The 15,626-nt window shown below is 52.0% G+C and overlaps 4 protein-coding genes across 4 annotated transcripts; 3 read left to right on the forward strand and 1 right to left on the reverse strand.

Annotated features, from left to right (window-relative positions):
* Nucleotides 1-414: 414 nt before the first annotated feature.
* Nucleotides 415-4,138, reverse strand: BCR38DRAFT_454087 (uncharacterized protein; the record flags this gene model as incomplete). Its single annotated transcript, XM_040861674.1, has 2 exons — nt 415-3,902; nt 3,979-4,138. 2 exons carry the CDS (start codon nt 4,136-4,138, stop codon nt 415-417), a joined length of 3,648 nt encoding a protein of 1,215 aa, XP_040721185.1.
* Nucleotides 4,139-4,670: 532 nt separating this feature from the next.
* BCR38DRAFT_13717 (CASP C terminal-domain-containing protein) lies at nt 4,671-6,996 on the forward strand. The gene is made up of 2 exons (XM_040853605.1): nt 4,671-4,956; nt 5,014-6,996. The coding sequence occupies exons 1-2, from the start codon at nt 4,803-4,805 to the stop codon at nt 6,954-6,956; spliced, it is 2,097 nt and encodes a 698-aa protein (XP_040721186.1). The 5' UTR covers nt 4,671-4,802; the 3' UTR covers nt 6,957-6,996.
* A 3,559-nt stretch (nt 6,997-10,555) lies between these two features.
* Nucleotides 10,556-12,188, forward strand: BCR38DRAFT_382336 (malate dehydrogenase). The gene is made up of 3 exons (XM_040857427.1): nt 10,556-11,253; nt 11,311-11,854; nt 11,913-12,188. The coding sequence occupies exons 1-3, from the start codon at nt 11,043-11,045 to the stop codon at nt 11,941-11,943; spliced, it is 786 nt and encodes a 261-aa protein (XP_040721187.1). The 5' UTR covers nt 10,556-11,042; the 3' UTR covers nt 11,944-12,188.
* Nucleotides 12,189-13,385: 1,197 nt separating this feature from the next.
* On the forward strand, nt 13,386-14,965 carry BCR38DRAFT_417477 (uncharacterized protein). The gene is made up of 2 exons (XM_040859161.1): nt 13,386-14,008; nt 14,317-14,965. Exons 1-2 carry the CDS (start codon nt 13,778-13,780, stop codon nt 14,653-14,655), a joined length of 570 nt encoding a protein of 189 aa, XP_040721188.1. The 5' UTR covers nt 13,386-13,777; the 3' UTR covers nt 14,656-14,965.
* The last annotated feature ends 661 nt before the right edge of the window (nt 14,966-15,626 follow it).

Below are 15,626 nucleotides of genomic sequence, written 5' to 3' on the forward strand. Positions count from 1 at the left end.
AAAGTAAATGATAATAATCTCGACTGGATTCTGGGCTTGGATTTGGGTGCTGGCATATCCTGTTGTTGCATTGGCAAAGTGCGAGGATGTGAGAAAATGCCACGTTTACGAACCCCAAGCCCCTATAATGACAATGCACTGTACAAAGGCGAAATGGCATTGCAGGTAAACGGACTCGGGAAAATGTGACTTAGACATGACTTCGAGGTTTCATGCGGGTGAAGTTGCGGACGACAACAATTAAACCTCCATACTACGCAATCGTCACAATATGCGCGCTAGGATTCTCCCTATCAACGGTACTCCGATGCCATATATAGACATCCGCAACAGTCGAGATGTAGGCTTCCGGTCTACACAACGCAGGAGACCGGGGATCACCTCGTAACCTCATCTACACCATCAAGAACATCGTCATTCACCCTCAAACGTCGGGCCCTTTTCGTCCATCTTCACCACCAAGTCATGCTGCACCCTCAACAACTGGCTCGAGCTCAACGCCCTCGCAATCGTCGTCTCATTCTTCTCCACCACCATCCTCCTGAGCGCTCTAACCAAGAACCCCGCTACTAGATCTACGCTCCAGCTGTCCGGGATCATGCCCAGGACCTCATTGACTTCGAACCATCCCCCGAATCGCTCGAGTAACATGCCCGTCTGCTCCACGCGATGGCTAATGTCTTCAAGCGTCAGAAACTCGCCCAAGAGCGCGCGGAATAGTCGTGCCTGTTGGTCTTGCGTTGACGGCATGCTTTCACGTCGTTTGGGCGCCTTGGCGCTCGCATCTTCTGATGCAGATGATACGGGGGCACCTGTTTGGTAGATACTATAGATGCTCGCGCCGCCGCGGATGCAGTAAGACACTGCAGTGTCGTAGTCGCCTAGGCGGTGAACGAGCAGACGGAGCGCATCCTCATGCTTGCGCTCGCGGCCGTCGAGGATGATGGTCTCCGGCACAAGCAAATCTTCGGCTGTGGCGTTTAGACTTGCAATGCGATCCCTAATCGTTGCCGAGTCATATTCGTAACTACCACCTAGGAGTTGGAGGAGGCGCAGACGGCTGTGCCAAACTTCGTCATCGGGAGGAGCATTGTCTGCCAGGAATTGGCGATATGTGGGTTTGGGAGGCTGGAGGGCACGGTAAGAAGCATACGTTGAAATGAGTACGTCGCGATCTTCCGATGAGGACTGGAGATGAGTGATCACGATGTCGAGGTAAAACGTGATGAGCTCATTGACGTATGTCGTATGACCTTTGCCGAAAACAAGGTGTTCGAGGTAGTACTTTACCGCATCGGGTGCTTCCTCGCGTAATACCTCAACAACTTCAGTGGGCTCGAACCTTGGCGCCCGACCTTTGTCTTCTGCGAACACTTGCACGCCGAGCTTGGGATTGCGATTCGCAAGCCATATGCCGTATTCCCGCACCAGCGCTTGATTGCTGATGTTCAGTAGGTAACCTCGAACACGGGATTCAGCATCTTGGAGTTCACCTCCATCATCTCTTTCTCCTTCGGCAATGCGTCGCCAGGTAGCAAGGACTTCGGCGGACATCTTGCGGCTCTGGTATAGCCTACTGAGCACGTAGAGTCGGTGGTAAGACTCAATGAGAGTCTCGCCCCGGTCAAAGCATTCGACCCCGTTGTCAACGAGCTCGTAGAGTTCAGTACGAATCGATCGTCCCTTCACCAGGCCAGGGGGGGAATGCTGATCAAGCTCAAGAAGAACGGCAAGCAGTGCTGCATCAACAGTACGAAACACCTCGTTTTCGTCCGCTATACTCCCGAAGCCTTTCTTCCGTCTCCACGCAGTGAGGAAACGTTTCAAAAACTGGAGTACCGGCGGTGGTAAAACATTTACGCCCGAGCGACCTTTGTCAAAGGCGTCTGTCTGTATGTAAGCCTCAGCCGTGGACTTGACTCCCCCAAAGATCCAGATTCCTCTCCTAGTCTCGATCACCTCGTTTCTAACGCCGGGGATCAAGGACAGCACAACGCGTGGGTCTAGTAAGCTATCAACTAGAACATCTTCCAGTGCACGCAAGTCGGGTTCGCTAAATGAATGATTTCCCGACTGCACGGATTGTAGGAAAGCCGTTAGCAAGAGGACCCCAGCCCTTTGCCGTATATAGTTGAAAGTCAAAAACTCCAGCTCAGACTTGGCATCACGGCCTCTAAACGAGTTGATTACTTTGAAAAGCTCGCGCCGTTCCGAGACTGTCGGATCATAAGAGGTGCTTCCGGCTTCGAGCTGTGCGTCCAGCTGAAGGATCAGCGGATTGCGAATAGCCCACCAGATATGACTTCCAGACCACACAGCCAATCGAGCTGTAGAACCAGCCAATCTTCTGGCAAAGTCTTCTTCCTCGGCCCTACGACCAACCTCCCAGCCTTCAGGTAAAGAATCATCATCTTGCGAATCATTGTCTCTTTCGAATAGCTGCTGCTCTTTCGAAACCCGCTCTATTGATAATGCAGTTCTAGAGTCCATACTCCTTAGCGACACTGTGGATCCCTGTATAGTGCTAGAAGCAAAAGGTACGAATCTCTGTTGGCAGAGTCGTTCAACAATCTCTGGGAAGTGGGTTTTGTCCTCGCCCAGCAGCGAGCGGATGCCTATCGTTATTGACGATGCAGTAGTTTTCCCTTCGGGGTTGGGCGGCTCGAGCCAGTACTTGGTGGACTCGGCTTCAGCAGCATTCGTGTCCCATCTTTGGATTTCAAGGCCGTTGCGAACCTCATTGTCGAATTCCTTTTCCATAGATGCAAGCACATACCCCTCTTCTTCTTCGCCGAGGGACGGCCGCGATGAAGACAAGTCAGAAACGCCGCCGTCAACGACAATTTCCTTGGGGTATCGATCAAACTCGATGGTGGGCCTCGTAGGATCTCCATCGAGGTTCACGAACATACCTATGCCGGGCTCCAGGGGTCCGGTGCCAGTGACCAGCAGAAATTCTTCGGGGGTTGGCGAAACAATATGTGGCTTGAGAAAAACTTGTCTCAACCTGGGTTTTGCAGTTGCCCCTTCTGTTCCCGATGGTTGCGGCGTATTAACACGGCTGGGTGCCTCGACCGATGGCCTAGGGCTCGCATTCCTATCAGGTGTTGTAGGTTCCTGGAATACGGACTCTTCTTGATCTCCGGTACGCTGGTCCTGCTTCCGGTTCCCACCAGCCATGAAGTTTCCCAGGCTAGTGCCTCTCCGATGCGCCTGAGAGTCACTACTGTCGGGTCTGGGCCGGCTATGAGTTGAAGAGGCACTTCTTGATATGCCACCTCCACCGCCCCCGGATATGTCTTGAGCTTGACCTATTACATTGCCTGGTTGTATTTCATCTAGCGACGAGATAGACATCAACGGGATCTTCAGCTGCCGATCGATTTCCAATAGCGCGTAGCTCCTCGAGTCGGCTACACAAGCAATCGACTCTCTCCTCACCGACAGTATACTACCCGCATAGTCAATCTTCTTAGGGATAGGACGAGGAGCATCTTCCCCTATTCGAACGACCTGTATCTTTCTGTTGAGCGACAACAGTATGGTGACGCCTGTGGGATCAACACTGTCATCTTCGGCGCCAAGCTCGTTCAGATCGATGCCACCGATCCAACTGCAGTTTTTAACTTGAATTGTGCCAAATACCGGGCTCAGCTCGGGAAGGGAGTAGAAAGTGACAGTCCAGTTGCATAGTATGCACGCCTTAGCTACCCTTGGAAGAAGCAGAATTTGCTGAACTCCTGGCTTAGAGGCACTTGATGTCTTCGAAGGTTCATTGTACGCCGGCTTGAGTCTCGAAGCGAGGATGAAGGCTGTACTTGAGGATTTGTCGGCTGGGTCGGGAGGTATTTGGACGAAATGGAGAAGTTCAGAGGCAGACGTTCCAACATAGAGGTTACCATCTGCGGCAAAATGCGTGTCAGCACAACGAAGTTGCAGGTGTTCGCTTTCATCCCATGCGATTCATTCAATGCGCACCTAAATAATCGACACAATTGATCTTGATGTCATCGTGGGCGCCATCGGCCGATAGTGGGACATCTTGGAACAAGGTGCGCAGCACGAAGGGTCCAGATTCAAGCCCGGTCGGGACCCGTTTATTCAGTGAGCGCTCTGCACCTGGCACGTCGGAAGCCATAATTTCTTGTGTTGATTCGGCAACATCATCGAAGCTCCAGGGTATCCATTAGTCGCGATCCTTCTTTGATGACGATGCAATCAAGCTTCAACGGCTGTCGATGGCATGGGTTCAGAACGCTCCCATGTGAGGCTACTATAGTAGAAGCTGGGTGCGCTAAGAATGGGGCGGCCTAGCTGCCTAGCCGCTTTATCACTGCAGTCCGTCCCCATCCCGATACGCTTGGGCCGAGCTCCAGGAGACCCCCCTGTAGCTGGCTTAGCTGAGCTGTGTGTAGCCAACGGACACGTTCAACAAATCATCCGATACCTGTGTTACAGACTTGACTTCAACCTTGGTATTGTCCTCCAAAGGAATCAAATTTACCACTTTACACGCCTACACGCCCTTCGTATTTAGTTGCATCTGGCTTCCGTACGCTGATGATTCGACTTGAGGCAGCGCCTCTGCCACAAGACGTGACGTGACCATGGCCGACGTGTTGGAATACACTGTCATGGAGACATCCGAGGCAGCTCCTCCAGCTGCCAGCGCAATGCCTTCAGCTGCTTCCGAGAGCACTAATAAATTTCAGCATGCCATATCGGCATGGAGAAGTACGACTCGGGTTGCCGTTATGGCCGTGCAGCCTGAAGACTGACAGGATGTAGATATCGACTTGACGATGCTAGTCTCGACACTCGACAACACGGCCTCGGATATTGTCGCATACCAGCGAGACTCAACTGTCCAGCGGAAAGATCTGGCCCAGAAGACCAAGGATTTCAGGAAGTTGGACGACACGACCAAGTTGACCGAGATCAAGGGCCTTCTAAAGGGCAAGTCTCACAAGACGGTTTTATATGGAAAGTCATGCTAACGTGTCATCGCTTTAGCCTACCAAACCTTCATCGATCTGCTCACGAATCACTCCAAGTCCACCAATTCCGCATTTCTACAGGTTTACTCGGCACTATCCGATGCGCCAGACCCGTACCCTTTGCTAGAAGCCTCAGTGGACTCTATGCTGGTTTCCGAAGACACCTTACCCAAACTCACCGACGAGAACCAGCATCTCCAACAAAACATAGCAAAGCTTACATCACAACTAGAAGAAACCGAGTCCAGACTACAGTCAGAAAGTGCGGCGCGAAAACAGTTGGAGGGTAACTTGGAGAGCAAGGTCAAAGAGGTGGAGACTTCATGGTCTGCCGTCCTGGGAGAAAAGCAAGACAACTGGGAGGCCAAGGAGAAGGCATTGGAAGAGAAGGTGGAAAACCAGGACAGGCTATTGACCGAGATCAAGGCGAGCTATGAGGTGAATCAGCGGTTGAAGGGCTCCGAAGATGCCGAGTCGGATGGGCAACGGGGCCATGTTACGAGTGCCGAGTTGGAAATGGTTAATTCGGATCTGGAACGAACTAGTACGCGACTTGCTGAAGTCGAGGCACGTAACGAACAACTCCGTCTGGAACTTGCCCAGTCCAAGTCTCAAGTGCCTGCTCAGGTACCCGTACTGGAGGATGACCCTGCTTATATGCGGATGAGATCGGAGAACTCGTCGCTCATCCGGAAACTTGATTCGGCGAGGGTAGAGAAGGAAAGGTTCAAGCGAGATCTCGATACCAAGCTTCGCAGTCTGGAAAGAGAGGTCGGCCTGCTCAAGGACGAACGCAATAGCTTGAAGGCCAAGGTACAGAAGTGGAGCGATTACAACGACGTGAAGCAAGAATTAGAAGTCCTGAAGAGCATCGAGTTTGCAACGGGCGATGATGACGATGTTCTTGTTGATGCCGCAGATTCGAATGGCGCTGCTGCCAAGGGCAAGGGGGATACGTTGGAGCAGCTATTATTAGCGCGGAACAAGAAATTGAGCGACGAGCTGACGATCTTGAGGGTGTCGCATCAAGATCTGCAAAGCAGGCTGGAAACCCTGCAGGAGGATATGTCGAGGACAAATGCCGATCTCGAAAGGTCACAGAACTTGAATGCCCAGCTCGAAAATGATTTGGCCAACCTTCAGACTGAGGGGCAAAACGCGTTCCCGTCAGGAGCGTCGGTGGCAGGCACTTACGCACGTTATGCGCCATCCCTCGCACCGGGCAGGAGGGGAGGCAGAGCTTCGCCGACATCATCCATCATATCCGGATTTAACCCTCGGGATGGTGGCGAGCCCATGGGAGGCGGGTCCGGAATGCTACCGATGATCACTGCTCAGCGGGATCGCTTTAAGAAAAGAATAACACAACTGGAGAATGAACTATCAGCGGGCCATCGCACAGTATCGCAATTGCGTCAAGAAATTGCCGCGTTGCAGAAGGATAACCTCCAGCTCTATGAGAAGACGCGATACGTGTCTACATACAATCGGGGGGGGCCGTCGGCATCTTCGTCGTCGGCGTACTCGTCCAACCCGAACCCGTCGACGGTATCAATAGGCGGCACAGGGAACCCGGGCATCGCGTTGGACCGGTACAAAAAGGCGTACGAGTCCAACATCTCACCATTTGCCGCCTTTAGAGGGCGCGAGTCGGCGCGGGCGTACAAACGAATGAGCTTTCCAGAGAGGGTGGTCTACTCGGTCACGCGGATGGTGCTGGCGTCACGGACGAGCAGAAATCTATTTGCGGCCTATTGTGTAGCACTGCACCTACTGGTATTTTGCTCACTATACTGGCTCGGCACCTCGGATGTGGAGCAGCATGCTAGCAACCTGGGCAAGGTAGCCGCTGCTGCTGCTGGAGGGGCCGCGGGCGCGGCCGGCGGTAGTAGCAGTGGGGCTGGGACGGGAGGCGGCCATCGAGGTGATTGGCAGGAAGAGGCTTTCGGTGAGCAATGATGTTGATATGTATAAGGTATGCATTCTTTGTATGATTACTGGCGTAACTACACTTCTCGAGCTCGCACGTGTAGGGTTTTTAATGGATTCGAATCGGTGGTAGCAGAGCATGCCACGTATTCGCACCAAAACTCAGAAACGACGTAACTATCAGAAATTTTGACGACCGGGCAAAAATATCATCACATGGTTCTTCCGAGTGGCGTTCAAGCCTCCAATGACGGTAATCTCGCCTACCGACTACATGATCCCAAAATAGCATGCCCATGTTGGATGTGAGCTTCCGGCATCCACACGCGAGTACAGTGCAGCTAGATTGTCAATGTTGCAAGTGGACTGAGCCAAAGCCGAGGTAAGGGTAGCTTTATCATTAACCGTACATACATATTGGAAGTGGGCCTGTAAATGGTTCAATGGAACACGTCCATGATGAGGCTTGGCCAGCAGCTCGTCAGGGTGACATTGGCCGACGACCCTCACACAGAAAGTAGAAACCACTCGCTGATAGAATGATGATGTGGGTACAATGGACCGCTTGTATTTACTCGGCAGGAGTCGGAGAGGAGATGGAGGAGACGGTGTGTGGTGGAGCTGGAAGATAGGTCAGCGTTGACAATCGTGTCCCTTGGTCTGCAAGATTCTTTTCTCTACGATGAGGAAATCGACTGCAGCAAGTTGCAGGACATATTCTTGGTCATGACCTGCTCAGTGCAGCTATAAGTGGACAGTTCATGCCCTTTTGGCTGGCAAGGATTCGATGAGTGAGATCTTGCCTGCGGCGTCCACAATCTCGGTGCTCGCAGCCCCAGATCTTTACAAGAGTGACGTCCTAATCCAGAAATATCTCACAGGACAGGCTTTAAGATGAAGATATGGGTGCTCTTAAATCACAAAACAATACTCGCAGAGTAGCTTTCGAGCCGTTCACAGGCTGTGGGAGTGACCAAGTGCCTGGTGCTGCTTGATACCACTCTTCTTTATTGTTCCTGCCACCCCTTCCGCCGACCTGAGGCTGTCTCCATGTGCAAGATTCTAGCAGTAATCTTCGTGCATATAGAAAAGCATATTAATTTCAAGTTGTTTTTGTATTTACCTTTTAGGAGAGCAAAGATTGTGGGGCATCTGACCTTGTCTTCCCGTTGGGCCACGCGGCTTTCCGGACTGGACTCTGGCAATGATGGCGTATCAATATGCAATCAAGGTTGGCCAAAATAGGAGAAAAGGTTAGGAGTACGGGAGGAATTCGTGGACCCTAGGCTGTGACCCCTCAATAGCTCGAACGATTACAGAGCCGTACAATCTGTGATGGTTCATACTGGCAAAATCCATCCTGTGGGCAAGCAAGCGGTGGACGAAAATAGGACATTATGGAATGGATGTTGTTACTAGCATTCATCCCATGCTATTCCAGAATTAGCGACTAGTGACGCGTTCGTCTCATCGACCTTTCATCAGTGGCTTGATTGAGTATCCTTGAAGAACTAGCAGGCATATAATACTAGGTCTTCGAAAATTCAGAGACAATCTTTTGGAGGTTTGTAAGTACACGACAGGTAAACTCGAGAAATTGCCAGAGTAGTTTGGGAGTTGATGAGTATCATGGAAGACGTTTATAGGAATTTGCAACGTTGGTTGCAAGCTGCTCATGGGTCCTTTAGTTTACTTGCACCGAAAGCCATAATCTGCTATGGCAATCACCGCCAGCCATCTAATTAAGAGTATTGATCAGAAGAGCCTCTAATCCTTCAACCAATGTCTCGGCGTATTCCATAATCACCTGGGGTCTATTTTATGGCTAGAAATGGCACGTGGCCAGACCTGGGGACGTCATCGCTCAAAGTGCCAAAAGCAGGAAATACCGGAAATCTCTCTATCAAGGCAGGTAATCTGCTTCATGGTTCTGAACATTGGTCACTACCAAGTGGCTATTAATGGCGTCACGACAGAAGCCATTTCGAGCCGCCATGTCGGTATGATTGAACATGATCTCCGACAAGGGTTAGCCATGCCGGCTGAGATGGTAATGATTGGCTCCCATCGCTCGTTTCTCAAGGCGCGAGTGGCTCTCGATGCCTCATTACCAGTTTTCATGCGACGGCCGCGAAGAATGGCTCCCAGTCCTGCTGTTCTGGCGCTCGACCAAGCAGTTGCCGTTATGGCCCCCCACCGTTAAGTATTGAGTACCGCTGGGCCGAGAATGGCAAGACCGCCTCAAGGCGGCCTCACCTGAGAGGTGGGCGGCTGCAGATTGCGTCTCGAAGCCTTTGCCAATCCTTTTGATGGTAGTACTGAGGCTGCTGTACGTACGCGCACGATGCAATGGTACTGTCGGACGAGCGAAACGCCTGCACTACAAAATACTGCTCGCTCGCGGGTATACACATTTTGGCGTGAATCCAGACATCCAAACCATCCACACGAAAGACCAAAGAGCTCCAAGCGACCTTGCCCAGCCAAGTTTTTCTTGCTGCTACCGGCGAACAGCAGCCGGCTCCTTCCATTGGACAATCTCGAAAGCGGGCAAAATGACCAAGAGCAGTTTAGCGTCATCTTGCTGGCCCACCCTCACCGACTGTTAATCTTGTTAATTTTGGATCCCTTCTCCGCGCTTGTTGCTATTCCAATCTTTTAACCGCCCGCATCTAAAATCAGATGGACGACCGGGGTATTCGGAACGCCAGCCTTCCAGATTACCACTCCTTCCGATTCGACCAAGTCCCGCGTCTGCAGCTCTCTGCTGGCAGTCTGGCCTTGCTTGCTGGCTGCAGTGTCATGTCAGATCTGAGTCGACCAGGCCTTCTATCTTTGTTCCACAGATCCATCCTCCATCATCTGAGCTTGTTGTCATTGTCCACTTTTGAGCGCCCATATTGGGCATGCCGGCATGCGCGTCTGCCAGCAGTCTTTCTCGGCGCCGTAATCTGCAGAGCCCAGGTTCATGGACACGCGTGGTGCTGAATTGTGGACAGGATTGCTATTCTGCGCTCTGGCTCTGCACCGTTTCTGTCGTCATCCGCATGCCCGGCCTTCTCGTCCTGGTCCTTACATGATGGTGCAGCTATTTTGTGTCAAGATAACCTGATAACAAGCTCCTCGGATCCTTTCTGGATTCGAGTGTTTCTAAATCCTGTTTGAGTGGGTTGTATACAGCAAGCTTGGAACGAGTTCAGGAGTCGTCGCATCCAAGTTGCTGGGAGCCATCGTATTTCGACGACATCCACGCGAGACGTCGAGACACTCGAGTCCGGAGTTGGCATGTAGAAGTCCATGAGCTAGCAAGACCGACTTCTCAAACGCGAAGCGTTTTGCCGCTGCACCCCTCCTCCTCGCGGTACACAACCAATGTACACCAAATGGGCGGTCGATGAGAGGCGGCCCCGGCGCTTGCATAGACGGGGGTTAGGCCTTGGTTCTCTGCCAGTCAAATATCGTTTGCGGGCTCTTCCCCCCATGTCCTCCAGCTCCTAGCTGCAGATCGCTTAGCACCTCCATACAAACCCCATGTCCAGGGCGGTACTAAGCGGACAGGGGTCGTCCAAATACAGCACCCAATGATGCTCGTTCCTTTGCGTCTAGCCCTCTCGTCTATTCCCCATTTTCTTTTTCCCTGGCGACCTTGTTCGGGCGGCTGCTCAGGTCAGTCAGTCAGCTTGCAGAATGCCACCCACACAATACACCTAGGTAGGTACATGTCATTATCCTCGAGACACAACCCTAGCATGAGTGTCTCCAATTCGGGACCCTGCAGGTGTGGACGGTTCAACGCCGTGCCGCCTAGCATTCCCGTGTAATTCTTATAATACATCGATGTCCTCTCTGTGGACGGTCACAAGTATCACATATTCAAGTTCATCTCATATATTGCTAGGAGGATCGTTTCCTTTTACGTTTCCTACTCTCTTATTTCATCTTTCATATTTCGTTGCTTTCGATCATTAACTCAGCTGTTTTCGGTCTCTTTTCTTTCGGCATCAAAATAGTAACGACTTACATCCTTTCGTAATCCGGCCCTCGAATTGATTTCGATCCCGTGCCAACTCTCACCAAGCCGCCTTCCCATACAAAGCCTCACACACACACATCAAGATGCGTTCCTCGATAATACTAGCGTCGGTACTGGGTGCCTTGACCGTCCTGGCCGCTCCTACATCTCCAAGCTTGAACCTCAACTCGGCTTTGCCTGGCCAAGCCGAGACGGTTACGGAATACTTCAACATGCTGGCACAGAAGGTTCAGGAGGGTCGGTCTATGGCTGTGGCTCCGGTCTGTGATTTATCCAAAGCAAAAATGGCCATTGGTATGTGGACTCGAGGCTTGTGCTTTTGGAAATACGTCCCCCACTAACACAACATAGCACCTACTCCTCTACCGGTTCCGGCTGAGGGCTTGAAACTGAAACATGTGGCTATCGGTCGAGGGACACAAAACTACACGTGCGATGTCACCAACGCAACGGCAGTGCCGGCACAGACTGGCGCCGTAGCCACGCTCTTCAACGCCAGCTGCGTTGCCGCCACCTACCCGGACCTGCTCAACATGCTGCCTAAGCTGGCAATGTCGTTCAACCTGACCGAGGTCGAGCAGAAGATGGGACCCAGCAATCTAGCCATCTCGGGCCAGCACTTCTTCACCAACACCACAACCCCGTTCTTCAATCTCGACACGACCCGTGCTACGCTCGGCGAGGCTGGCTGCACCAAGGCCAACGCGACCAGCGCCCCGGCCAATGCACCCAAAGGACAGCTTGGCGAGCCCGCCGTGCCATGGCTGAAACTCGTCACACACGTGGGAGCCACGGGCAATCTGCAAGAGGTCTACCGCATTGAGACAGCGGGTGGCAGTGCGCCAGCGACTTGCAAGGGCATGCCGGCAACGTTCGAGGTTCAATACTCAGCACAGTACGTTTCACTCCCACAATTCTCCAGTACACGTATAGTCACTTACCGGGAAAAACAGATATTGGTTCTTCGAGGGCACAGCCGCATGATACACTGTCTTACCCCGACCCAACCTTGAATCAAGCGAGAACGAGAACAATGCCGAGCCACACAAAGAAAGCTGAAACGCAGATAATGAGCCGTGTATAATAGGGCAAAAAGGGAGGACGACGGGATCGCGTCCGAGGGTTTCAGTTTTTATACATTCTTCCTATGGCGTTTTGGGCGCTTCAATTCTCGTCATGGGTCTACGGACTTGTGCGAGGATAATATATCACTTGCTTTTCTATACCACAAAACCGTTGTTCTGAGGCTGATATGATTTCTTCGTTTCTTACGTGACCCGTCGACGATGACGAGAATGAGATGTGAATTCATGGGACCTTTCAATTGCTAGCACTTGGCAACACGCCCTGCCGTCAAAACCTCATCTGCTGTCTTCGTATTCTCTACATGCCTTATGACTACCTCTTGGCTTGGAATCTTGCGCCACTGGCCTGAACCAAGTGGATTATACTGACTATTCGCAGAGCCCCTTCATCATAGTGATCAGGAACACAAGATCAAATGCGTTGTCTATCGAGCCCGGCTTACTGTAACCCTCCGCGCATTATCAAGATCGCTGCAGCTATAATGGAAAGACACAAGGTGTTAACGCGCAATTTGGAAGCCTCGAGATCCGGTCGAGAGACGATGATCCAGCCGGGCCATCCGATGTCCCAAAAAGGAGAGGATTGACGCCCGACGATTGTACGTACCCGATGTATACGTCTGATGTTGCATGCGCAGCAGCCACCCACTCCCGCTGCCCCCCGTCCCCCAGCGGCCAGCGGCAGGGGTTGCCGATGGCAGTCGTTGCGACGCTGCGTTTGATGTCGGATGGTCCTGGTCATCTTCCCAAAGTACATTGCACCACACCATAACTTGCTTGGTCCAGTCGCCCACGCGACTTCGCGAATCCGGTAAGTTGAGCCAACTTTCGTCTGAGACGTTAGAGTTTGTTCCTGCATCTGGGGCCGCTCGCTCTTCGCGGCTGCACTAGGGAGCGTTCAGGGTGGTCGGACGAAGGAATTACAGTTCTTTCATACTTGGTAAATTACAAGGGAGGGGATTTCTGGCGATCAGGACCCATTGGCCGGATGATCGACTTCTAGGACTTGCGAACGAGCGTCCCCCGGAATCGTAAGGCTCACAGGGCTCAGTTGTTCATTCGCGCTCATCGCGTCGACTTGTTTTAGTGTATGCACGTAGTAGTCAATCAGGTGGGTAGCTGGATGATAGGTCGTGCAGACACAACTCTCTATAGTAAAGCATAGGTCACTAGTTGCCCTCTTTTGCACGCAAATACGATAGCGGCGGCTGCACCCGCAACCACGATTCCTTGCTTGCGACATTGGATTTATCCGCAAAACGCCTCCACATACTGTCTGACGAAACAAAAGACTGGAATTTAATCTTTTTTTTTGGGGGGGGGGGAGGTTGGGGAGAGGGGTCTTCTGTCCCGCACCTCCTTGTCAGCATCTTGAAGCACCCAGCCTCTCCTGTCCAAGAGGGCGTTGGTAGCAGGTTCACGAGGGGCACGGGTGCATGCGAGTGAAGATTAACCTGAAACCTGGCGATTGCCATAGCCTTTTCGTGAACCAAGATTTCGGATCTGTGAGGTCCTCAATTCGGCATGGGATTGGGGAGATGGAGCCGCAAAGGAACCCACGTACTGGCGATTTGACATGATGAGGATCCTCAAGGCTGAAACAGGCACCGTTGAGCACAGGGCACTTATCTCTACGGGATCTAAACCATCTATAGCACTCAATCCCAGTGGATACTATACAACCCGGGCGAAGACAAGGATAGAGCTCCTCTGAAACACTGCAGGGTTTGTTGATGGTTGAAACAATCACGACTTTTCGGCCACATATTCCAAAACGGGCTTGCCAGAAGCTACCTACTACTCGGAGACTCTTATCTACTGGAAAGAAAGCCCAGAGCATCGACTTTTCTCCGGATGGGTCCTGGACTCACAGAGCGGCATCCACGGGCCAGGGGAGATCTCCCGAAAAGTGCGGACGAAATACTTCTGGATCAAGACCCCGGATCTACGTTTGTTGGTTCCAGGTAGGTCGATTGTCGTTTCAGCTTTGAATGTTTCTGTCGGCGAGAAAGGGGGCGGCTCAGAGGGAAATTTATCGTTTGCTCCAAGGCTTCAACTGTAACTCGAGGGCCGCCACTTGACGGACCGGAATTGAGGCAGAGTATGCGACCGCGACTTGCGACTTGGCAGAGCATTGTTCCCATCGGAAGCGCCACTAGAACCAAGTGTGTATGCCACTCAATCCATCACCAACACGATTCACTAACCCGTCCATGCAGATAGCGAGCTTGAATTGTCTGTTTACTGCCAACGGAGGTCTGATTCGACGCAGCACCCCATAATGCCGTCCTCACCCCGAGCCGTGCTCTTTCTCTCCCTCGTCATCCTCGCCCTCGTCGCCCTCAGCTCTTCCACCGCGGCCAATCTCCCCCGCGCCGTACAGCATACGGCCGTGTACGGCCTCGGGTCCTTCTGGTCGGCCTCGTTGCTTTGTCAGCTCGCATCGGGCCGGGGTGTACTCCCTTTCCAAGGAACCACGATCTGCGCTCCCGTCGGCGTGGGCGTCGGCACCATGGTTGCGAGGGCGCATATCAAGTTGACCTATGATGACAAGACTTGGCTTTTGATTCGGATGAAGCTTCGGAAATTGGGGCTTGAGGATGTCATCTGATGCGGGTGTCGTCTGGGGTTCGCGGTTGAGAGCAATTGATGAGCTGGATTGTAATTTCGGGGGGCTCTTGTCGGTAGAGTGGCCTAATATCAATAATACCTTGGCTCGCATGCCTATTGCGGTTGCCGCACATTGTACGCTCACGAAGCTGAGTTCACCCAGTCATTTCTACTTGGTCATCCTACCTTCGAAAATAGCGATTTTAATGAACCTCTCACCAATGCACGCACATGCCTTGATGGCGTCAGGGGTTTTGCTCAGGTTTGTGTCCCATTTGACGTAGATGGGTCAGTAAGGAGTTCTGATAAACTCTGAGAAGTCTATTGGACGGTTTCCCAAATTGTGGACGAAGGCCAGACTGAGATGGACTTCCGAAGGTGATGTACGCGTTGGAAGCTTTACTGGACGAGCACTATGTCGTGCAGAATAGGAACACCAAACGCCACATGCTGAACCGCCAATGGTGTCCTTCTTATAGCTCGTTGGATACTCATTGGTACCTATACAGATGCCTAGTCTCACGGAGACAGAAACAAGCAGTATTTCAAGGATTGCTGGCAGGTCAATAGGCTGGCACCACAGGCTCGATTGGTCCGATTTCCATTTGTCATGCTCCGTGAAGCAGATTGTGGTGTTGATCGTCGAAGATGAAGTGAGATACGCTGAAACCTGATCAAGTTGTTCGAATAAGCGATTCACAGTCGATGCATACGAGGCAGGAGTGGGATTGGGTGCTCATGGAGAAGTGCGGATGATTCGTAACCAATGCACAACCACATGTGCGGGAAACGGAGGCTAGGTATACTACCATGCCCCACCACCCTTTCGCGTAAGTAAATCAATTGCCACACAAAGTCAATAACTTCCGTTTTCGTCCATCTAGCCATCATCATAGTACATAATGTAGAGTTCGGATGGTAGATAGAACAATAAGTAAACTACATTATTCTGTAATTTTTAGAGGTACGAGA

Source organism: Pseudomassariella vexata (assembly GCF_002105095.1).
Source record: "Pseudomassariella vexata strain CBS 129021 chromosome Unknown BCR38scaffold_1, whole genome shotgun sequence".
NCBI lineage: Eukaryota > Fungi > Ascomycota > Sordariomycetes > Amphisphaeriales > Pseudomassariaceae > Pseudomassariella > Pseudomassariella vexata.